A 25,022-nucleotide genomic window follows, 5' to 3' on the forward strand; every position below is an offset into this window, starting at 1 on the left:
TGACCTGTCAGCATTTCAAAGTCTACGAATTGACTTGAAAGTTTATTACTTTTCAGTTTTATACATTGTTTTTTTAATGAGTTATCTCCTGCATGCCTAAGCGATTCTAATCTTCAACTTCATTTTCTCAAAACCAGTCGGATTTCTGACCATTTCTGTGGTTCTGCACTTTCCAGAATTACAGAGGGACAAAAATCATTCATCACTGGAAAGCATAGAGTGTAGAAAAATTAATACAATATTGAGAAAACAATTGCTGTGTCATTTTATCAGGCTCTTATAAAATGGGTTACACAATTGCAAGATTTAAAATGAACTGATGATTGGTCCTAAAACCCATCCTCCATTGATGACTCTATCATCCAATATATCACATAATTTGGGCCGTTTTAGCCCAAAGATTACAGCTTACTCAGTGCCGAGGTGGGATTCCACCACATTAGCGACTGAAACAGAATTGAGTAAAAATTAGTGACAGACACACAGACAGACCGTCGAAGGTGACAGATTTCTGCGCTTTGCCATCACTGACGTATCTCTTGTCAACTCGCATCTCTTTTGGGGGTCCAGGAAAACATGATCACTCCTGCTGCCAGCGGTCGTTCCAGGCTGGCCGCGGTGCCTCGTATCCTGGGTATTTGGCGCGGCGTGACCTGGAGCGGTTTGTGCTGGACGAAGTGAAGCTGTCCCCGCTGAATTCTGTGCCCAAGCTCGACATGCTGGACGCTTTGGACATGCCCTGGCCACTGTTGTAGGCTTTCACTGTGAATGAATAATGAAAAATCAATTCACACACAAAATGTAATGGTGTTTCTTCAGGATTTTGTGTGCAGCTGTGGGACAAATATAGAACCATGCAGCGCTTTAAAATGATTTGTATAGTTTGTATAGTTTTGGGTGGGATGGGGGATTCAGAATTTAAAAGATTAGAAACCACTTTCGTAATAGAATATTAAACAGCATACAATTCTAAGAAGAATTCTAAGTTTAAATGACGGAAATCAGTTTTAAATGGCTAAGCTGTGATATCCAAAAACAAAGGAAAACAAAGTGGTCCTAATAAAAGGTGGGTTCCATCTTTTATTAGGATCCCTTTATTTTCAGATATCGCAGCAATTTCAAAACCAATTACAGTATCATTAGATAAGTTTTTGAATTCCTCTTAGAAATTGTATGCTCTTTAATATTTCATACAATGTATGAGATTTAGATTATCTTGCAAAAAGTTCAAACCTGAATCCCCATCTCAATCAAAACTATATTATCCCTTTAATAATGTCAGTTCCGAGCAGAATTGGACCTGGTACATACTTATATCTTGCAAATGGTTTCCAAATTGCCCTTCATTGACATAAGCAAATATATTCAGCAAATAAGCAAAGATTATTCAGAGGTTTAGTAGCAGACATGATAGAAAATCATGGGTATGATACTCCGGTTGGATTCAAACGATCTCCGATTAATACAAGACAGGTGTCGAATCCACTAGACTACCGAGCTTTCGCCCAACAGCCAGTGCCAGTTCATATCACGGCTACTACTATTAAAACACTGAACAATTGATGCTTAAATTTATGTCGAAGGGCAATTTGTCAATCGGTCACAATAAAAACAACTCGACACAAGAATTCATCAATTTGAAACCTTATTTCTGCAGCAAATGTATAACTTTACATGATGTAGATCTACCTTTCATATCTTAATGTGTAAATTACTGTTGAACCCTTTGCTGCACCTCATTTGCACCTTACTGACATGTATTCATTCATATTTCCAATGTAATACTGAGAGGAAACATATTCAAATTTTGAAATACTACTGTTTCATATAAAAAAAAAAATCAATGTGCTATTTTATCTTCTCCAAAGTAAAAAAGCACCAACTTTTCTCTTGGAATGGACAATGCTTCTCATTACATCTAACATGGTTCTTGAATGTAAATTCTAGCACTCGTAAGAGTGTCTTACAATTCTTAATTCACAAAATATTATCCTTGCTGAATATATGGTACAAGATTCCTGATGAATTAAAAACAAGAAAATTAATACAATCCACAAATTTGGATAATAAAAAACAAATATCCCTGTGAAAGTTTAGGTTTCTTTTTAAATCTATATTTCATGTCTAATGTCTACATGTACATCCACAGCAGAAAACTAATCTGAGGAATCATGCTAATCTTTCAGGTGTGATTGTACTGTACCTGTCCGTTTAGCACTGGATGGCCTGGCAGGAGGACCACCAGGTGTCTTGGAGACCTGGGCGGCATACTGCATCTGTTGGCGGTAGTCCCTAATGAGGGAGTCCTTCTTCACCTGAGGATTGGCCCTGGCTGCCTCTATGCGCCTCAGAATTTGCTGCATTGGAAAGGATGACCATAAGGTTGACGAGACAGTGAAATCTCAAGTTTGCAAGACGAGAACTGAAGATTACATGTCAAAGCAAAAATGATTCAACAAAAACAACCAACTTGTGGAAATCTTAATTTGTTCTGAAAGGCAAATTTATAACTCATGTGACAGCATCCATTTTACCCGAGTACAGTATGTGTACTGTGATTCAAGACTACACTGTGTTGAATGAGCATTTGAGTACATGAAAAGACATGAGGTCTGATATGAAGGTATTTGATATTTTTATAAATAAATAATGATAATGACAAAAATAATAATACAAAAAAAACTTTGGAGCTGATGTTATTATGCAAATGCATTGAGGATTTTCTAAAAGTTTTTTTCAAAAGACCCCTAGCATGGGAATTCATGAAGTGCGAAGGGGGGCCCAGTTCAAATAATTTGAGAATCCCAGGAACAAATTGTGTGCACCTTTATCACTGATTTCTGAAGTACACACACAGCCAAAGAATCTCAACTAGAGTCAACCATTACAAATGAGCATGTGCTTTGATGCACTATATTCGCTGAAACATGGCTTTACAGGCACAATATACTTGTGGTTTTTGAATGCCCCCCTGGTGAGCAGCAAATTCATTTGGACTACCCATGTTTCCCCATGCTATCAGGGCTTTACACCAATGAACACTTTACTTTCTTTCTTCTTCTTTTTTTGATATAAAATTCTTTTACCCTATGTCTGTCAGATCTTGTACTGCACCTTATTGTGTACTAAGTACTATATTTTCACATCCTTTCATACATATACACACACAATATACAGTTGTACTTGTGAATCACACTTGTACATACCAGGCACATAGAGTTTCGTTTCATTCATTCATTCATTCATTCATTCATTCATTCATTCATTCATTCATTCATTCATTCATTCATTCATTCATTCATTCATTCACTCATTCATTCATTCACTCATTCATTCATTCATTCATTCATTCATTCATTCATTCATTCATCCATCCATCCATCCATCCATCCATTCATTCATTCATCCATTCATCCATCCATCCATCCATCCATCCATCCATCCATTCATTCATTCATTCATTCATTCATTCATTCATTCATTTATTTATTTATCTATTGTTAATTATATATCTCAAGAGACATTTTAGCCAGCTATTTTCAGTTCCTACACTGTGGTGTCAATTCATTGCCAACAATTCATTAAAAGCCTACAGTTCATCAAAATAAACCAGTTTAACACCATATTGCTACATGTACTTACAGGTTCATCTCAGAATGTGTCTCCTTAAAATCTATTTCAAAGAAATTCAAATCTTTACCTATAAATTTTCTCCATGCTTTCAAATAGGGTACATTCCCAGATTAACTCTATGTCACTGACAGAATGACTTCATTCAGTTTGATACCCAGTAAGATTCTTTTTCATTTTATGACTACTTTCAACAATATCACTCATCATTATGTGTACCTGCTTTTTTCGGTGCAAGCCAGTTGGCAACATTATACAAATTACATGATGCAACCTCTGAATTGTACTTCAAGCCAGATAAGCTTTTCAGAGTAGATAGGAACCTGTGAATAACACATTTCCTGAAAGCCCAGACAACATTAAAGTTTCATCAGCATCAATTACACAGGATGAATGCACAGCAAAAAAAGGCACTCCCGAGTAAGACTGAATAGGCATGATGGCGTCACTCATGCAAGATGCCCTCTTTGTCGCTGGTATCGCAGGCAGACAAAACCAGGGCGTCCTTGGCATGCTGCCTTTGACGCTGCTAGTCTGTAAACCTGATATTTTATATTCTAGCACGAGACTAGAGAGTGTGTCACACACAGTCATTAAGTCCTCGGGTAATTTACTGCAGAAATAATCATTAAGTCATAAATTGGCAACTAGATTTCACTGCATGTTTGAAAAATAGATCGAACTGGTTAAATTCAGTATATCTGCACCAAAAAAACCCCCAAAATAATCAGTGAATAATAAAAAAACACCATTACAAAAATTGCCAAATCGAGGGAGAAACAGCAACTTTCATAATCTCATATATATGTGTTAATTTCACAATCAGATTTTATAAAGTTAGGAATGGCTTTTGAAGATTCTGCATCTGAAACAATTATTCCTGAACAATAAATAGCTTAAATGAAAGAGATCTTTCCCTTATATTCATTCAGAATAGTGTAAACTATAATTATTAGATGAAAACAGACAATACCAAACCACAAAAGTATGGTTTCTAGGGCGTGGTACAGTAGCTAAAGGTACGCTCTTCAGCAATACCATGGTAACAAGTACAACATGACAATTAGTGCTACAACTGCATGACGGTGATTTCACCTACAACAATCTAGATACCGGTAGCTGGATTGTCCGTAAAATCTGCAGCAAGCCTACAGGGCATTGATGCAATAAACGGATATTAGCTGGCGATATCACAAAATCAATATGTTGACTCTTTAGATTAACTCTTGGGATAAAAGGGCAACTGATATAGCTTCAATAGCCTGCAAAGTAATTACTGGGTGCATTTACAAGCCTGAAAGTTATTAATTCCAGTCCATTCATCCTGCACACACAATTCTGATTTCAAACAAATTTACGACGTAGAAGTAATGTAGTGCTAATCTTCCTATGAGGTGGTGGTTGAGTGACAGTGTCTTTTGGTTGTGAAAGACAGTATAAAGACATCGTTCTAGTGTTACAATAGTTACAGTTGTGAGTGTATGTGTGAGTGTGTGAGTAAGTGTGATTCTCATTAAAGGAAACGAAAACCCAAAGAGAAATGTGGATTGAGTGAAAGTCAGCAACTTTAGTAGAACTGTGAAAGTTTTAGGAAAATCGGACAATGGATGCAAAAGTTATGAATTTTTGAAGTTTTGGTGTTAGAACCGCTGGATGACGAGACTACTAGAGGTTATGATGTCATGTGTGGACAACAATATCAGGAAAATACGAAGGGAATTCCACAAAAATTAATTTTTCATGAAAATTACACATTCGATCAACTTGATACTGACATACAGTGTATATAGTTAAGGGTAGCAATTATTCCCCCTGCTTTCTGAAAGCGGTTTAAAGGGAAGCAGTCCTGAGATTTTCACTGTACTGATAATTAAGAGGAGTAAAAAATATAACCTTTCACCAATTTATACGTGTGGACATCAAAAATTGTCTCCGTACGCGATTTTAAAAAAATAATTCCTGCAAGCGATCGTGTAAGAGCCTGCCAAAAGGTGCAAACGTCATTGATGCCCTACTCTCAAGTTGACAGCCGTGCCTCAGAAAACCAATTTAAGTGTTCAAAATGATCATATCTGATTTTTTCATAAAATGTGACAATATGTGGTTTTATTATTTCAAACAAAATATTTCAAGCTTATTCATACAATTAATATAAAAATAAATAGTAAACATGTATTTATAAATAACAAGGGATGACGAGCAGAACACCGCTGGAAAGAGTTGTGCATCGATGACGTATGACTCTCCGCCAAGACTTGCTCATTTGCAGAGTCACACTTTTTTAACCGAAATGTACGAGCTTATTTGGTGATTTGAAAGTTTGTTTTTGATGAAAGTAGTTCATTGGAGGTACCAACAACAACATATTTTTTTTCATTTCGTGAGGACTGCGTCCCTTTAATACTCATATGCTCTTTCATTATGCTATAAGAGTAAATTTTTGTGGAATTCCTTTTATATTTTCTTTATATTGTTGTCCACACATGCCATCATAACCTCTAGTAGTCTCCTCATCTAGCTGTTCCAACACCAAAAAAAAAAATCATAACTTTTGCATTGATAGTCCAATTTTCCTCAAACTTTTACTGATTATCCAGTGATGTGTTCAATGTTGCTGCTTTCACTCGATTCACATTTCTCTTTGGGTTTTGGTTTCCTTTAACTATAAAACCAGGGGCCTGTTTCATAGAGATCACATCATTGGTAATCATAAATTGTACCACTAAGTCACAATGACTGCACCTGCTTTGGCCGACCGATTTTCAGCGCTAAGTTGCTATAGCGACAGCAAGCATTGCAATTTACAATAGTCACAGTCCAGTGGGTCCAAATTTATGTAACAATGTGCAGGAACAGTGAAGTTGACTAAAATACTACTTTTTATAGTTACACTAAAAATATGCAATGACAACCTTGTACTACTTTTTTTGTTGCATCAACTTCATAAATCATGACTCAGGATGTATTACATTCGCACTGCATCATGAATCAAACATGTACCTGTAATGCAACTGATATCTGATTCATAACATCTATTCTACACAATAATGAATAATGACTGAATTTTGTACGCTCTATAGCAATAGTCTTGGAATTTTCCATCAAAGTTTATCCCAACCAGCTACAATGGTAACATACTTTTTGTCTGGGACTTCGCTTTGCTTTGCAGGACTTTACCAAAAGAGAGGCATTGTCAAGGTGCCAATCACATTTGAGTACCTGGGCCTACTGCCCTGCACTGTATGTTCAAGATAATTCAGCAATCCCTCTACAGAATTTCCAATATCAAAGTTGCAAATAATATTCTACAATCAGAACGTTATTGATTTTGGTGTGTGATTTTTGCACAATGAGACATGGACTTACACATTACGCTGACATAAATTTGCACATCACAAAAAAAGCTTCAAGTGTGTGTACCCAAGCACTCCACACAATGTACGTCGCGTCGCCTCCTTCCTCGCTAAACAATGACAGTTTCACTGATCCCATATACATAGACTCCAACACTTCATGACTGGTTGCCAGGCAACAGTGCTGCACAGACAGACAATCTCGCAGCATGTCTGACTCCACTGATTTACCCAACAGACCAACTGGATCTCCTGTGCATACAAGCAATGTACAGTAAGTATTATTGTTACTGAAAAGGTTGGTCAGGCATCAAAGCGTGACATTTCCCAGGGTAGAAAATTGCCAGATTCATGGGACATATCCCAACTTTTTTTTACGGCGATATTTTCGAACAAAAGTCTGTATTATGAAAGGATGGTTTCATCGTTTTAAATTCATAGGCCTAAGCATGAGGAAAATGCAATCATACACATCAGTAAACTTCCTATTAAACTATGCTATATAATGCACACCATGTGGGCCTTCCAATGATCTAGACACTGGCGTTTCAGGCGGCAGCAACACACACACACACACACAAAAGACTACAATTGTGTGTGAATGGTGAATTACATCATTTGATCACATGACAGCTCAGAAGAACAGAATAGAAGTGCACGCATGCGCTTCTATACTCTTTGGACGGAACTACTGGATTTGAACTTCAACAGCTCCAGGGATTGATACATTCTTAGCGTACAATGTATATTGTGTGCACACATTTCTCCACTGACATTTGGTGTTCATTTTTAATTTCTTCCCTACAAAGTACAATCTAACATTCTGTCTGCATGTTTGCTACAGTCACAGCTCAGTGTAATAATGCACGACAGAATGGAAAAAACACCAAATAAACAAACCAAAATCCTTAGAGATATCTCTACATGAAGTTAATCCATCCATACAACTTTTTTTTAAATGCATTCAATAGCAACAACAAAATGAAAGAAAAGGGGGATGAAAAATGTCATACAATTCAACTCTTACCACAGAATTTATGATTAGGAGTAAAATGTTTCATGCATAATGTCAAGGAGGAGGGGGGGAAAAGAATTTGAATTTGAAATACTTGGTCATAGTGTGTATTGGCACACACGCTGTAGTCGTAGAGTGCTTTCATCTCGGATTGGCAAAGATGTCTAAAAACTACATTGTACTGTATACACCGAATATTTTGTGAGGTTTTTATTTTTGTGATTTTTGCCAGTCAGGTGCTATTTGCGAAATTAAAGACACACAAAAATATTGACTCTGATCATGCTATGAATGTGACGCATTCTCTGCTTGGTGCAGGACTCCACGATCACACATTTAACCATTTGCGAAATCGTCAGGAAGTTCCGATTTGCGAAAATTTAGACTCGCTATATATATGGCGTATACACTTGATATTGTCAATGAACAGAGATTACCTAATCATCTTAATCCCTACTGTGTCACCATGACATTCCTGTTGGACATTAGTTACGTTCAGATGACAAACCCTAACCTCGAGGTTGAGCTCTTGCCCCCTAACTACGACGTGTGTCCACACAACGAATCTTAACCTCGAGGTCAAATTCCTGCCCCTTTGAATGCGTTGATTTTTGTGTCCACAGGTGCTTAACTACGAGTGGGGACCCCCCCCCCCCCCCCCGGCTCGTGGTTAGAGCGCTAACCATAAGATTTCTCGTGGCTCTTAACATCAAGCAAACCTCGAGGTTAGCGAACTACGAGTGCGTCTTCATGGTCCCTAACTACAAGCTCTAACCTCGAGGTTATGGCTTGTCGTCTGAACATAACTATTATAAGCAAGATACTCACACCAGAGTAGGCTTGCTTTACTTTACAACTACTGTAAATGTGTACACGTTTGTAGGTGAAGTTTGGATGGATTAATGCAGATCTATGGAAAAACTTAAAGGGGTGGTACAGCTTCGATAGGGCTTCAGCTTTCCATGGTCTTTTTTTTTATCTTTTTAGATTTGTAATGAGATACCTCTTATGAAATATGAACGAGCATACAATTCTAAGAGGAATTCAAATTTTATTTTGATCAAACTTGGTTTTGAAATGGCTGAGATATCCAAAACAAAGTGATCCTCATAAAAGGTGGGACCCACCTTTTATTAGGATCACTTTGTTTTACTTTGTTTTTGGCTATCTCAGCCATTAATTTCAAAACCAATTTTCATCAGAAAACTTTGAATTCCCCAGAGAATTCCAAGGTCATTTTTCTTGCATTTGTCAGAAAATTCCTTTGCAGGAGATTCTCACTTTGACCAACTATGCCATGGTTAAATATAATAAATTAAGGCATGCACTGTAAATGTGCAGCTACTTAATCAAATAAAGGTATCTCATGCACTTCAAAACCAATAAACATACAAACTAGACTCGCTGTCACAAAATGGAAATCCTGCAGCAACTTTCCAATATAAGATTACATACATACATGTAGGCATTATAGATATCCAATCAGGATCAATATAAAGGCACAAACTGTACTTGTACACTTGTATTAAATCAATCATCTGGCAACAGAGGCTGACAATAACTGACAAAGAATTTTTCAGAGGCCAGAAAATATCATTATCTTTTTTTGGGAAGGGGGGGGGGGTGGGGGTTGCCATTAGACCAGTTGTATCAAAGGAAAGCCTTTTTTTATTAATTATCTGGTATTAATATTAAATTCTTTTTAAATCAAATGGAGCCGATTTGCAGCATGGATAGGTGCATGGGCCTGAAACCTCAAGCATTTTAAATTGTGAAGCATTTTAAATTGTGCAGCAGTTGAGTACACTGCACAAATCCTCAAGGAGGCAAAAGAAATCTAGACAGGAAATATATACTGTACATCATGTACAACCTTGTAAACACTAACATGTGTATGCTGTATAGTCTCAGATGACAACCCTTGAATGTGAAATCTCAGTAAATGAAAGCATCACTTATCGACGCGTACAGTTTCTATCCTGTACAATTTAATGATGGAGGGCAAAATGCTTTTTAAACTCCATGCCATCCCTTCCCCAATCTCACTGCAGCTTTAAGATAAAAATACTATTCTTCTATGAGTATAGTACAACATTGTACACTATCAACCCAAGTTGTTTTAAGATCGGGCACATCCAGGTGAAGTGGCCCTGCCTCACATCCAACTGAACCCCATGGAAGACCAGCTTTGCATAGCTGAATATGGGGCTATCCAGCCATCTTCTCAGATGGAAAATGAACAAACACACAAACAGGTACATTGTTGAACATATATTTGCATGCTTGCCAACATTTTGAGATCCTGAAGAGGTAGATTTTGCGAGGGAGCGAAGCAACCAAGCCCGAGCGCGCTTGCCCGCAAGGGGGGGGGGGGGGGTGGGGGTGTGGGGGTGGGGGTGTCGGGGGGGTGTGGGTGGAGGGTGTGGAAGGGGGTGTCCCCCTCCCACGGTGTGGACTTTTTTGTTTTTCAATATCAAAATATGGGATTTGGTGCATGCTTTTTAACCTTTTTAAAGGGTTCTTGGTATTGATAAAAAAACATATAATCCATGTAAATCTATGAACTATTTTGTAGACTATGCATATAAAAATAAAATCAGACATATTGGTAAATAATTTTTGTAGGCTAAGCATATGTGAAAAATGTAATCAAACATATTGGCAAATAATTTATCCCCTTATAGTGTACTTTCTATTGCGGAGCTAGTTTGATGAATAAGACATAATGTTGCCCTCACCAAATCTAAATTAACAAGGAAAAGTAGAAATTACGCGGTGCGTAATATATGTCCCCGCCGGAAGTTTAAATCTTTGGACTGACATCAGTGAGTTTGTTGCAGCTAAAGATATTATTTAAGTAGTATATTGTGATTACCATACAGTGTCATAACAAGCAGTTGATATTTAGTTATAATAAAGTGGAAAGGTACACGTCTCCAATGGAGCTATATCCTGTAATAAAAAGAATGTTTCTTACAAGGTAAGTGAAATTATGTAATAAATTGTATAATTTGCTGCATGTGGAGACAAATAGGAGAAAAGTTGTTAATGGGAAAGGATTGAAGTTGAAGTTAGATAGTATAAAAAAAAACCTTTATAAGTGGATATACACTTACTGTGGTAAGAGTATAAAGTGGTATTTTTGTTAATATTACACACTAACTCAGTTATATTTTTGTTGTAGTAAATACAATATTAGCAGGCTGTGAAGTCATTAAGTCTTGTTTGCTTAGAAAGCAGTATGTTGATGTATGCATATAAAAGGGTTTTGTCTGTATACATTTAAACAGGGATAAAATGGTAATTTGTTGATACAATGTTTACCTACGGGATAGGGGCACTTGTAGTCTATGGATGATGGGTCGCTGTGGTCCAGACAATGCAGTGGTCACTGTATGGAATTGGGGATACTCCATACTGGCCCTGGGGTGTGTTGGTGAAGATCAAATCTAATACTCCTCCACGTTGGTGAGTAGGTGTGCTGATAAGTTGGTTGAAGCCATGGCTGTGCAATACTGTCTCTAGTTGTTGTTTGGCAGAAAGATCCATATTAAAATCTCCCATGACGTATGTAGGGTACTGTGTAACAGGTGCATTGCTTAGGAAGTTGTTGATATGACTTGCATAACCTTGCAATGGTCCAGGTGGCCTATAGACAATGACTATGAGGCAGGAGTGATCGTCTACATTCACAATGCATGGGAGACACTGGAGATGAGGAGCTGGAACTTGAAGCTGCTTTATTGAAGCAGTTGTGCCTTGTACAAGAAGTGCAAGACCATGCTGAGTGTGATGATGAACAACTTGCCATTTGTCACCAGGCGGAGCTAGGTTGGAGGAAGATGGTGATGTATGTGTTTCTGACAGGCCTAGTATGGTACACTTTGATATAAGTGGATCCTTTATTATATGCCTGTAATGGGACTTCCATGATCTCATATTAAGATGAGCAATAGTCAGTTCTGTGTGATTCTCAAGCAATTGGTGCTGCCACTTGAATACACTTGAGTTGCGCATTCGGACAGTTTCTTGCAGTGCAGCATTGTTGACCTTGATTTTGTCTGGAGTAAAATTTATGAGCTTTACACCTTGACGAGTTGTGGCCCGACTTATGATTGTGTAGGTGAGACCAGGTGGTGGTGACTTGACTTGAGGAGGCATTGATAGATCAGCTATGATGTGAGTGCAGGTACTCCCTTGAGCTTTATGTGCAGTGAGTGCCCATGCTAGCATTCCTGGATACTGTTTTCTCTCTACCATTACTGGAGATTTGGGTGACAGAGGAAACCTGGCTGTCACTGCCCTGACAGGTACTGCATGCTTTAGATGAGGTGGATTGTGTCTCCTGCTATTAATTCCTGCCTTTTCATCATCGAACTGTACATAAATGATACCTCCTAGTGGATTTGATGGACTGATATGAAGCTTCACAATAGTCCCTGTGGCACCATTCACCAAATGGTCTGAGAGATCTGTGTTTTTAGTCTGAATCCATCGTGCTCCTTCACACAGTTGCAGTGTTTTACGTAAGCCACCTGTTTCATGGATATTATTTGACGTTATGGTAACATTACAGGTACCAGTCTGAAGATCTGTTCTAGAATCAGAAGCTGTGACTGTAATTTGTGGGGCATCTGATTTTTGGAGCATTTCTTGGTTGTGTTTGTTTGCCTGGTCATTTGTAAAGAACAGATGCAGTGTGTTGGGTGGCAGTAATGACTCATCTGTCTGTTGAAGGGCAGCTAATTCTTCCATATCTTGGGGTTGGAGATCTCCGACACGTATTCTGGATAGTATTTCAGCAAACTGAGCATCTTCTCGTTGACGTACAATTGTGGTGAGTTCATACAGCTGGAAATGCTGTTTCCAAATTGAGCCACATAGAACATTGTAATCAAGCTTGGGTGTCTGAAATACAGCTCTATCTCCACATGGTGGCAACTGGAATAAATCTCCAACAGCAAGTATTGATACACTGGCAAAGGGTTTGTCATTGCCAAAAATATCTTGCAATGCTAGTGACAAATGCTCTAGTGTACTCCCTCCAACCATGGAGATTTCGTCAATAATGATGACTTTGAGATTTTGGTACATGGCTCGCATTGTGTTGAGTTTTTCATCACTTGACTTGCGATACTGAAAAGCTTTTCCACGTTGGCGAACTGGCAGGTTGAAAGCCGAATGCAATGTTGTGCCATTGATGTTAGCAGCAGCTTTTCCTGTTGATGCGGTAACACTGTTGGTTGATCAGGATTTTGGCCAGGCTGTCGTAAGGCACGGATGGCACCTTGGTAAATAGCATGAATGAGATGACTCTTTCCTACACCTGCTCCTCCAGATAAGAAAATGTAGAATGGGTCTGGATGAATATCTGTCAAAGTTGAATGACAAATATTTGTGCTCCACTGGAATATGTAACTAAATAATTTGTACTGTTCATCATTCAGAGAAGATATGAGGTCATAGTATTGTGAATCTGGTGAGAATGTAGTGGAAGCATGTACTGTATAACTTCCAGAGGCAGGTTTGTCACTTGGAACTTGATCATACTCCAGTAAATCTGGGTCCAAACCTGCAAACTGTGGGTCAATATGATGACTGGTCTCTTGTTGCTCAAGTTCTGGGTCAGCCCAAAGACCCTCATCCAAGTCAATGTCTTCTACTGCATTCTCAACATGTTCATGGAAAGGCTCAAATGCTTGGATAGTTGGCAGTATTTGATCTGAGACCTCTTTGTACTTGGAGGTCCATGATCCATCAGCATGGAGAAGACTTTCTTCCTGGCGCCATGGATAATATAGCAACAACAGTCTGAAATGATACAACTCGGGATCTTTGTTTCTTGACACACTATGGTAGCGAAGAACACATGGTTTTAGTCTTTTGCACATAATACCAAGGTTATTCTTGAGCTGAACTTTCTTTGTGGTGATACTTTCATCAACTTCAAGTTGTTCTTCTTGGTTTTCAGTTGTGTCAGTGTTAGGTCGTGTCACATAATTTGCACAGAAATGGGCCAAGGATACATCCTCTAAACTGTCGGGCCTGGCAGCATACTTGTCGAGCATACTGGAAACATACACATCATCCTCCTGGTCATCCATTTCCGCGATGACGTTCATTGGTTTTAACATCCGTGTTCTTTGTTCTTTTGGGCCAGTTGGTATGAAAGTCACCTTGGTATTAGATCGCCGTAGTGGGAGAGAAAGGACACGAGCTATAGCTTCATGTTCTGACACCTCACGACATTTGAGAAATACTTGTCCAATATGATGCAGTTTGTTTTGAATGTTTATGTCATCTGCTTCCTTGCATGCCTTTTTCATGAGTTCACTCATTGTTCGTTCAGGTTTGCACATGTAGGATGTCAAGTATGCAATACATGCCCAGACATTGGTGATGTACTTGATGTCCATGTTTGCTTGTAGAGCTTTGAGAATGACAGAATTGTAGTTATTAACACAGGTCTCTGATGTTGTGCGTTGCATTACAATTGTCTCACGTTTGAAAGCAACTTGAATAGATGCATAATAGTCATTTTCACTGACATTTGCTTGTCTGAGCAATTCACTTTCTGTTGGAGGCTGAGTTGGATCCATCTGGGCAAGAGCAGTGAGAACTTTTTTTAGTACATCTGTGGCTTTTTTGACATCTTTTGGATTAGTATCCTTTTCAGCTGGACGACAAATCATTGTTTTGCTTGATGGTGGCCATGGAAAATGAAAGCGACATGTAACTCCTAGTTTTTTCTTGCATGTTCTGGTGTGATGATGAATTTGTCTTGTTTTGACAAGATGATGCAATTCTGAGTCTTCTTCCTCAGCTGGGATGGAGCATGTCACATATTTGTCTACAAACTGTATGACTTCTTCATCACATTCTTGGTCCAGTCGTGGTGCATCTTTCACATGCACTGCTGCATGAAAGTGTTGTGTTCCTCGACCTTGCATCTCCTTACGTATGTCATAATTGAGGATCTGTCCAACAGGATGAACACTACTGAGGAGGACTTTATCCCACAGCTGTTCAAAGATGTAGTCAATTTGTCTGGCAGCAGTTACTGGGTTTGTTTGAAGCCACTTCCTCTTTGTCTGCCAGTCCATTTGTTTGATGTCATCTTCACTGAAATGCTGTCCATACTGTTTGCCTATCACTTGAATAACTTCTGTCCAGTGAAATTCTGCCGCAGAGCCCGTAATGAAGAATGTGTAAGGTCCATAGAGCTTGATCTTAGCTAACATATCCAACTGCATGTTTCTCCAGTATTGGGGTGTCCCTCTGATTGTCTTAAAGGTTGTGAACATTTCATCATTGGAAATCAGTTGATGGACAGTTTGTGGATCTTTAAGTTTGCCTGCATTGATATCTTGCTGGTGCCTTTTCATTTTGGATATGTTAATGGTACTCTTTAATCGTTCACTCTCAAGCCAGTGCAGTCCATGGAAGATGTATTCTGTAGCTGTTGCAAATCGATCATCAGCATTTTGTAACCTGGCATTTAAATATTTGGCAGGTGTTAGCTTTTTCGGTCTGTTGTCATTAAAATGTCCTTTCCCAACAGCAAACAGCTTTGGAAATGCCATAGGTTCCCAGTTTGGCTCAGAAGTAGCACTCACAGGTATCTGTCCCTCTGCTGGTGCAATGTCTAGTATTTGTTCAGTGGACAATGATGGTCCATGTGTTGGTTGCAGACATGTCACTGCATTTAGTGACCGTTTGTTGTGTAATTGTTGTTGAACTTCAGCTGGTGTTTCCTTTTCAACTTCATCCTCACTGTCTGTGAGGGTGTCATTGGGGCATTGTGATGACTGCTGGCCTAACCCAGTTTGATGTGAAGTTCTAGAATTAATTGGATGTTCTTGCGTACTTGTGGACGGTTGAGAATTTGGGTTGACTGGTTGTGTCAGAAGCTCCCAGAGGTATGGATCTGACTGCTGCGATACATTTTCCCATGATGTATCTACAGTGACATCTTTGTAGAAGGGGTTGCTTTGCTTGAGTTTGAGTAATGCAGCATTGACACATGTTGGTCGGATGAACTGTTTGTGGACAGCACTTTTATCAGTAAGTCTCCTCTTTAGGGCGAGTGTTATGATATTATTATTGTTGGTGCATCTTGGTAGCATTTTGCAGACTTTTGATAGATCGGCTGGCACAAGAACAACATGACCCTTCAAACCATGCTGGGCTCCTTTAGTATGAGATACAATGTGCATAAATGGAATGATTTTCGCAACCAAAAGGCATTCTAGGGATGACAGTTCTTTCAGCTCTTTTGGAATATCCACTAACAACAAATTGTTCTGGTGACATTGGGCAGGCATGTTTCCTTTCTGCAATGTTCTGTGGCATGTTTTGCAGATCAATGAGAATGTTGTTGAAATGCATTTCCGCAGAATGTTTGGTGGACACCTTCCATAATTGGATAATTTTACTTGCACCATGGATCGCCTGAATAAAAGTCTGAAACAACAGGCACATGTGTAAGTGGGTCCTTCGGCGATGGCTCTCTTGTATTCTTGAAGAACTGTTTCAACTGATTTTACATGAGAAGTTTTGCAAGATCTTATTTGCTGAAGTCTCTGTTGAGTAGATTTCTTTTCTTTGGCTACATACTCAGTACATGTTCGTTTTGTCTTCATCCTGGTTTTGTTTATTTGATGTTCTTTTGCTTTATACTGATCTTGTGTCCGTATCTTTCTCATTCTAGATTTATTTGCTTCCTGCTCTCTAGCTGTGTATTCACTGTCTGTGCGTCTTCTTTGTTTACTTGCTTTATTTGTTTGCTGGTCCTTTGCTGTGTATTCCTCATCTGTACGTCTCATTTTCATTCTTTTTGTATTTGCTTGCTGCTCCTTTGTTGCATACTCATCATCTGCACGTCTCGTTTTCTTTCGTGTTCTATCTCTTTGCTGCTCCTCTGTTGCATACTCATCATCTGCACGTCTCGTTTTCTTTCTTGTTCTATCTCTTTGCTGCTCCTTTGTTGCATACTCATCATCTGTACGTCTCCTTTTCTTTCTTGTTCTCTCTCTTTGCTGCTCCTTTGTTGCATACTCATCATCTGCACGTCTCGTTTTCTTTCTTGTTCTATCTCTTTGCTGCTCCTTCGTTGCATACTCATCATCTGTACGTCTCGTTTTCTTTCTTGTTCTATCTCTTTGCTGCTCCTTTGTTGCATACTCATCATCTGTACGTCTCATTTTCATTCTTTTTGTATTTGCTTGCTGCTCCTTTGTTGCATACTCATCATCTGTACGTCTCCTTTTCTTTCTTGTTCTATCTCTTTGCTGCTCCTTTGTTGCATACTCATCATCTGTACGTCTCATTTTCATTCTTTTTGTATTTGCTTGCTGCTCCTTTGTTGCATACTCATCATCTGTACGTCTCCTTTTCTTTCTTGTTCTATCTCTTTGCTCCTCCTTTGTTGCATACTCATCATCTGTACGTCTCCTTTTCATTCTTGTTCTATTGGCTTGCTGCTCCTTTGCTGTGTAATCAACATCTGTGCGTGCTCTCTTCATTCTCATTCTATTTAGGTCCTGCTCTTTTGATGTATATTCATTATCAGCTCGTTTCATCCTTTTACGTTGTCTGTCTTTCTCACGTTCCTTGGCTCTGTACTCATGATCACTGCGTATCGTTTTCATTCTCATTTTATTTACCTCTTGTTCTCTTGCTCTGTACGAAGCTTCAAATCTTTGTTTGCGCATACTTTCAATATGCTTACTGTGGATGATCTCTTTTCCATTGTTGCACATTCCTTCAGTGTGCTTACTGCGGATGGCCTCTTTGTTCTGTTTGTTTTTTGATCCATGTTTACTGGCTCTACTGGTCTTTGTAAAAATCGCTTCTGCAAAATCAAACGTTGGAACCTGTTGTTCCTGTTTCTTTCTGCTTGGGACTTCATTGTCTTTGCTTATAGACTGTTTAAATTCTTCATTTTGTTGCTTTTGTTGGGTAAGCTGTGCATTCTCTGCTAAAGTCTGTGTTGCATTGGTTTCCCTGCTGCTATTGTTAAACTGAGTGCACTTCAGCGGACAGCTTTCATTTTGCTTTTGATGCTCTAGATTTCCTTGGTCAAGAGTGATGTCTGGCTTTTGACAAAGTGTATGTCGAGCTCGAAGCACCTGTGACTTTTTCGATCGCCGAGGCATCTTACATTTTTCAAACGCTAAACATCAGGACTGCAAAGCTCAAGATGACAGATCAAAGTGATGACCTGTAAGAATAAGAATATAAAATAAGGGACAAAACTGAGGTTGTGGTCCATTACCTGTAGATTGAACAACCAAAAAAAAAAAATCATGTTAGTGCATGCAGAACTTGAGAGCCCAACTGTGTATGTCTGAAAACAAACAGTAAAAACAAACAAAACAACAGTCAATAAAAAAGGAATGTTAGTGCATGGAAAACTTTTTTGGTAAATAACAACTTTGTGCAACTTTGTTGTCTTTTTTTTGTAAATGACAACTTTGTCGTGACTTTTTTTATCACTGAGGTATTTTACATTTTTCAAATACTAAACATCAGGACTGCAAAGCTCAAGATGACAGCTCAAAGTGATCAATGATCTGTAAGGGACAAAACTGAGGTTGTGGTCCATTACCTGTAAATTGAACAACCCAAAAAAAAAAATCATGTTGGTGCATGCAGAACTTGAGAACCCAACTGTGTATGTCTCGAAACAGAAAAAGAAATGTTAGTGCATGGAGAACTTGACAAAACTTGCAGAATTTGATAACACCAACGATGCATGCATTGTGATCCTTCAGCCATTCTGCACTCAGCTACATGCTAAGGTGAGTGCAGCATGTTGCCCGGCACCGCGACTGGGACGCAGATCACACATCATACTGTTCACAGCTGTTACTGACTGTTATTATGAGTTGTTTTATAAACATCAACAACAACAAATGATTTTGAAGGCACACTTTTGGTGGGCTCAGATTGATGTTGCACATATCAACATGGATGTCCTTCAGCTAAAAATAAAAAATGTCCGATTTGAAAATGAAAATAAATGGCTGTGAATAATACGAAGAGTGCCAATGATTGTAGAAGGGGTAAGAAAAAAAAAGGAAATTGGTTAAGCAAACAGAATCGGAACCGGCCAAAGAATGGCAATGAAGAAGCATTCAGAAGCAAATCTATAATATAGGTCAAAAATGAAGATAAAAGGTCAAAGGGGTCAAAGGTGAAAATTCTGTGTAGAAGTTTTGAAGCCCTCACCTAGTGCCGTCACATAAAGCGAAACGGAATCGAAATCGGGTTAGAAATGGCGAAGGAGTAGCATTTTGTAGCAAAATGTACAATACAGGTCAAAAAATCAAGGTCAAAGGTCAAAGAAGTCAAAGGTCAAAATTCTGTGTAGAAGTTTTGAAGCCCTCACCTAGTGCCATCACATAAAGCAAACGGAATCGAAATCGGGTTAGAAATGGCGAAGGAGTAGCATTTTGTAGCAAAATGTACAATGTGGTAGGTCAAAAAATCAAGGTCAAAGGTCAAAGAAGTCAAAGGTCAAAATTCTGTGTAGAAGTTTTGAAGCCCTCACCTAGTGCCATCACATAAAGCAAATGGAATCGAAATCGGGTTAGAAATGGCGAAGGAGTAGCATTTTGTAGCAAAATGTACAATACAGGTCAAAAAATCGAGGTCAAAGGTCAAAGAAGTCAAAGGTCAAAATTCTGTGCAGAAGTTTTGAAGCCCTCACCTAGTGCCATCACATAAAGCAAACGGAATCGAAATCGGGTTAGAAATGGCGAAGGAGTAGCATTTTGTAGCAGAATGTACAATACAGGTCAAAAAATCAAGGTCAAAGGTCAAAGAAGTCAAAGGTCAAAATTCTGTGTAGAAGTTTTGAAGCCCTCACCTAGTGCCATCACATAAAGCAAATGGAATCGAAATCGGGTTAGAAATGGCGAAGGAGTAGCATTTTGTAGCAAAATGTACAATACAGGTCAAAAAATCAAGGTCAAAGGTCAAAGAAGTCAAAGGTCAAAATTCTGTGTAGAAGTTTTGAAGCCCTCACCTAGTGCCATCACATAAAGCAAACGGAATCGAAATCGGGTTAGAAATGGCGAAGGAGTAGCATTTTGTAGCAAAATGTACAATACAGGTCAAAAAATCAAGGTCAAAGGTCAAAGAAGTCAAAGGTCAAAATTCTGTGTAGAAGTTTTGAAGCCCTCACCTAGTGCCATCACATAAAGCAAACGGAATCGAAATCGGGTTAGAAATGGCGAAGGAGTAGCATTTTGTAGCAAAATGTACAATACAGGTCAAAAAATCAAGGTCAAAGGTCAAAGAAGTCAAAGGTCAAAATTCTGTGTAGAAGTTTTGAAGCCCTCACCTAGTGCCATCACATAAAGCAAACGGAATCGAAATCGGGTTAGAAATGGCGAAGGAGTAGCATTTTGTAGCAAAATGTACAATATAGGTCAAAGGTCAAGGTCAAAGGTCACGACTGAAATTCTGTGTAGAAGTTTCAAAGCTCCCATGTAGTGCTATCATATAAAGCAAACAGAATCAAAATTGGCTCATAAATGACAGAGAAGTAGCAAATTGAAGATTTTGATCACACACGGACGCACACACGGACACACGGACACACGGACGGACAGACGGACGGACACACGGACACACACACGTACGGAGCCCGTTTCATAGTCCCCTGTTCGAACTCGTTCGGCGGGGACAACAATTAGCAGATGACCTTGCTGTGAGATTCCTGTACGTGGCAGATTTTGCTCTCTTCTGCAGTGTTTGGGAGGGTTTCCATTCGTAGCATTCACTCTTGCAGAACGTGAGCTACCAAAACATTACTATTAAATGCGTGGTTCGAGCTACACGTACACGTGTACAGTAAGTCTTGCACGCACGTAGATATGATAAACTAGTGCGCCACTGCAGTGTGCATACAATGTGTGCATATTAGAAGGCTGAATACGGCGTTTTTGAGGAACGAGTTCCTTAAAATTATTATTAGTATTCTAATTACTACCTTATTTTAGGGAATCAACGCACAATGAAGGGAAAATATGACTTCCATTTCATTTTATGGTAGGTTTGCTACAAAATCGGTAGATCAGAAGAGAAAATCGGTAGCCGGTCAAAACCTCTAAAAAGCGGTAGTCTACCGCCAAAAGCGGTAGAGTTGGCAAGTATGTATTTGTACACGTCCAATGTGCTGATGTGAAACAAAAAAAGTGACTATATTGATCTGCAAATAAGAGATAGAAAGCCAGCTCAAATGTAGATTTAGAGTTCAACAAACTGTACAGACAAGGCCAGGTACAAAAAGATCATTAGTTTCTTGTCCCCGCCCACATCATTTTTTTGTCGTCTTTTGTCAAAAAACAAAGACTACCCGAAAAGCGTTGTGTTGTGGATCAACCATTTTTAAATCCAATGACTGTATCCTGGAAAGGCAAAAAAAAATACCGGTAATAATAATAATAAAAACAAAAAAAGTGAAATTCTTCTGTCGAGAGGTTTTTATGCAACTGGGCGATGTAGGGCAATTGGTTAATCAGAACATAATTTTGCCAAAAAAAAAAAAAGGGCCCTCATCCTCTATCTAAAAAAAAAAAGTTACAATGAGAAACTATTTTTTTTTTTCACTTGGCCTCAGGGAGGCTTGTTTGCTTTTCCCTTTTTGGCAATTACAGTTTTGTATGAGCACATTGAATTATATCCTCTCATTTGGTACTGAACTAAAAATGATCTCTAATACCCCTTTCAGGTAATCGTGGATGCGGATAATAGGAGCAATAAGTCGTAAAATTTTGATTACATGAACGGGAGAGGAGTAAAAAAGAGCGCATTATTTTGATGCTGCTATTATGCGCATTATTGCAGCATGAGGAGTTGATCGAGAATACATGAACGCGTTTTACGACTTATGCGCACTAACATTCCACAGTTCGGTCAAAGGTCACTCGATTTCCCGCACAACCGCTGATTGCTGAGCTTGAGCGAGAGCTGTGCATACACGAGAGTATAATCACCGGAAACATTACGTCATTATAGAGGCGTGCGCAGTAACCATGACAAATACTCCCGTCTTTCGCACCGTTATATGAACGGGCGCTCGTAAAAGTAGTGCGCACTTCATGGGATATATGAACGCGATTTTGATTACTTCATCCGCATTATTTGGATGCGGATAATTGAACCGTCATTACCTGAAAGGGGTATAAGAAAGAAATGAGCCAATGTTTTTGTGGGATGCCAAGGCAGTCATGGACCAATCATACTTCAGAAAATTGTCCTGCATTTTCCACTACAACGTACAACAGCCATATGATGTCATAGTTCATACAGTTGACATGCTAATGGAGTGGATTAAGAGGCCCTTCTCATTGGGAAATCATATAATAGCCACAGTCACACTACACAAAACAACAGCTGTATGCGTAGTTTGTCTCTCAATAACTCCCAGAAGTTTGAGCACGTGGTTACACTACAGAAAAAAACTATGTGTAGCTGAAGTACTTAACTTACTTACTCCGTACTTAACCTCTTGCAGGAAAAAAAGAAATGCACAACAGCATACAAAAGCATGCACAATGAGTGTAAACACTATGAATGGATCGCATCACACACTTCAAAGAAGTTTCAGCCACATGTGGTAACACTGTACCAAACTAGGCCCTATGTGTTGTATCGTGAGAAGTGAGAAACTTCCCAAGTGCACGCAGGAAGTTCACAGGAATTTTCGCAGGAATCACTTCTTGAGAAGTTTGCTGTCATACTGCCCAAACTAAGCAAAGCAAAATGCCGGGTAGTGAAACTATCCATAATTTCATGTACGCAACGTACACGTAAGGTTAGTGTGTTTAAAACTAAAAACATTTGCAAAATGGAGCCGATAGCCTTTTTCGCCACATGAAACTTTCACGAACTGTCTCTGGCATTTGCATTGTGTAGATCAAATCTTTTGTGTGCATTTAATTTTCTTTCTCGAATCTTGGCTCCTAATACAAAAGAGAATTCGTGGAAGTTTCATGCAAGCAAATATTTTTGCATTCTGGTTTTACGATAAATTTATGTAGACACCTAGATCCTATTTCATATTTACCATGTTTTCTATCTCTATTCTCCTCTGATCTCTCTGTCTCTGGACTGCTGAATGACTCATTGGTGTTTTGGGAACTCTGCTGGCCCGTGAATGACTTGCACTGCCCGTTCGAGCCTTCGTTGTTGACTGGCCTGGGCCTGGACTCCCCACGATTTTCTGCAGCAGTCGTTGGTTCTCTCTGTCGATGCGTTTGACCTCATCATTACTAAATGACATGTTCATGCGCTGGTGAGGCATTGGGGCAGACTGAGGTCTGTTTTTTCGTTTTCCGGACAGCGGTCTCTTCAGATTTTTGTGCAGCATGGAGAGTTCTGATGTGTTTGGTGTCTCGTCCATTTCTAAAACTGCTCGCAGCAACATACTCAACTCGTTGGCCTCCGATTCTCTAAGGCGTGGGTCATCTTGGTACTTGGAATAACCTGGAGTTTTGACGTTAGGAGGAGGCCGTTCCTTAAATTTGGCAGATTTCGGCCTTGATCTTTGATGTGATTTCTCCCTTCTGCTATCTGCTGCTCTGTCCTCAAACCTAACACTTCTCATTTTTTCGGTCTCCCTTTCCATTTCCTGCTCATCATATTCAAGCTTGGGGATGGGTGAACTTCTTGGGCTCTGCAGCGGTGAAACATCAGTGACACTGTCGTGGTCTCTCGTGCTCGATTCGGACTCCGAAGTAAAACTTGGACTGTCACTGTGCTCACTGGCACTTGTATACGAACTAGAGCTAGAGCTACTTGACCTTGACCTTTGCTGCCTCTTGCTGTTTTTTGCTGTTTTCGGCCGAGACCGAGAGTTAGACTTCCTCATTGCACTTGACTTTGATTTTGATGAAGAGTACGACTTGTGGAAGTTGTGGTGTGCACTGCCAGAATTCGACTTATCTGGTCGCTCCTTTAAAGACTCGATGTCATCCTTAAAACGAAAGGTATTATCACCATCTTTGTGTCCTTCCTTATCACTCTCGAATTCCTCAGAGTAATAGTCCGCTTCATTACCGTCGTCTTTAGCTGGAGCAGCCGTTGGAATCCGCACGCTAACACTACTGCGACTGCTCGCAACACTTCGCACCGACTCCCTATCATAATCGCCGTCGTTGCCCCGTGCACTGTCGCTTCGCTTACCGCTTGAGGGACGAGCACTTTTGCGATCCGGGGATATTATTCTTGCCCCAGTGTCTGATCCATTCTCATAGTCGAAAAAGTCAAAGTCTATCGGCTCTGGTGTACCCTCGTAATCCATCTTGCCAACTTGTTTCCCTCAAAAAGCTTGTATTTCTGGAAAAAATACGTTCATAACACACGATATCGATGGGCTTGATACTCGATGGTCACTGGCTTCATCTTGAATGTGTTGTAGCAACTGTGACGTCACAAGATAAAAATCTGTCCGATCGACAAGTTATTGAACACGAGATGGCGCTATTAAACTTACCCAGTCAGTGCCGTATATTAAGAGAGTCTGGCCAACTCATAAATTGAACGCCATGTCGTTACCCAGCGTACAGTGCGCTTATGGTTTTAGCGTGTGCGCTTGGGGGTTAGCGTGTACACGCAGGCTTCCCAAAGGCGCACAGCACTTATGTTGCTTGACTTTTTTTATTGAGAAAGAGAGAGAGAAAGGTTGTAGGTTGTGGGAGGGACATTCTTTCATTCCATCCATGTGATGGAACAAAAGCCGACAATCAATCATTTTTACACATTCAAATAGACTCAAGCACATAAGGAAGCTGTCTAAAGGACATAATTCCTGAATAGGTACCCTACCAATATGATAAATTATCGCTGCAAAAATAAAAGAAGAAGCCACATTATGCTGTGTCGTAAACTGACTTTTATTCTTGGTGGCCCGATCGGGTCACCAAAATCATTGATTTTCATTTTTTGGTGGCCCGAAAGTAAAATCTGGCGGCCCGAAAAAAAAGATTAAGAGAAACATAAGGAAAAAAAAT

General features: G+C 39.4%; 1 protein-coding gene across 1 annotated transcript; it reads right to left on the reverse strand.

Annotated features, from left to right (window-relative positions):
• Positions 1–410: 410 nt before the first annotated feature.
• On the reverse strand, positions 411–24,313 carry LOC139728091 (uncharacterized). Its single transcript, XM_071639053.1, has 3 exons — positions 23,078–24,313; positions 2,204–2,357; positions 411–762 (listed from the first exon to the last, which is right to left on the reverse strand). The coding sequence occupies exons 1-3, from the start codon at positions 24,311–24,313 to the stop codon at positions 581–583; spliced, it is 1,572 nt and encodes a 523-aa protein (XP_071495154.1). The 3' UTR covers positions 411–580.
• Between the last annotated feature and the right edge of the window lie 709 nt (positions 24,314–25,022).

This window comes from Diadema antillarum, unplaced genomic scaffold, assembly GCF_040938485.1.
Source record: "Diadema antillarum isolate AM-2024a unplaced genomic scaffold, OU_Dant_1.0 seq00000163_RagTag, whole genome shotgun sequence".
Classification (NCBI taxonomy): Eukaryota; Metazoa; Echinodermata; class Echinoidea; order Diadematoida; family Diadematidae; genus Diadema; species Diadema antillarum.

Bases quoted from the DNA above. Each gene is read 5' to 3' on its own strand.
- LOC139728091 (XM_071639053.1), bottom strand. From the start codon at position 24,313: ATGGATTACGAGGGTACACCAGAGCCGATAGACTTTGACTTTTTCGAC. The intron at 2,358-23,077 runs GTAAATATGAAA...TTTCCAATGCAG, and splicing joins GAATAGAGATAGAAAACATG to CAAATTCTGAGGCGCATAGA. The intron at 763-2,203 runs GTACAGTACAAT...ATTCATTCACAG, and splicing joins ATCCAGTGCTAAACGGACAG to TGAAAGCCTACAACAGTGGC.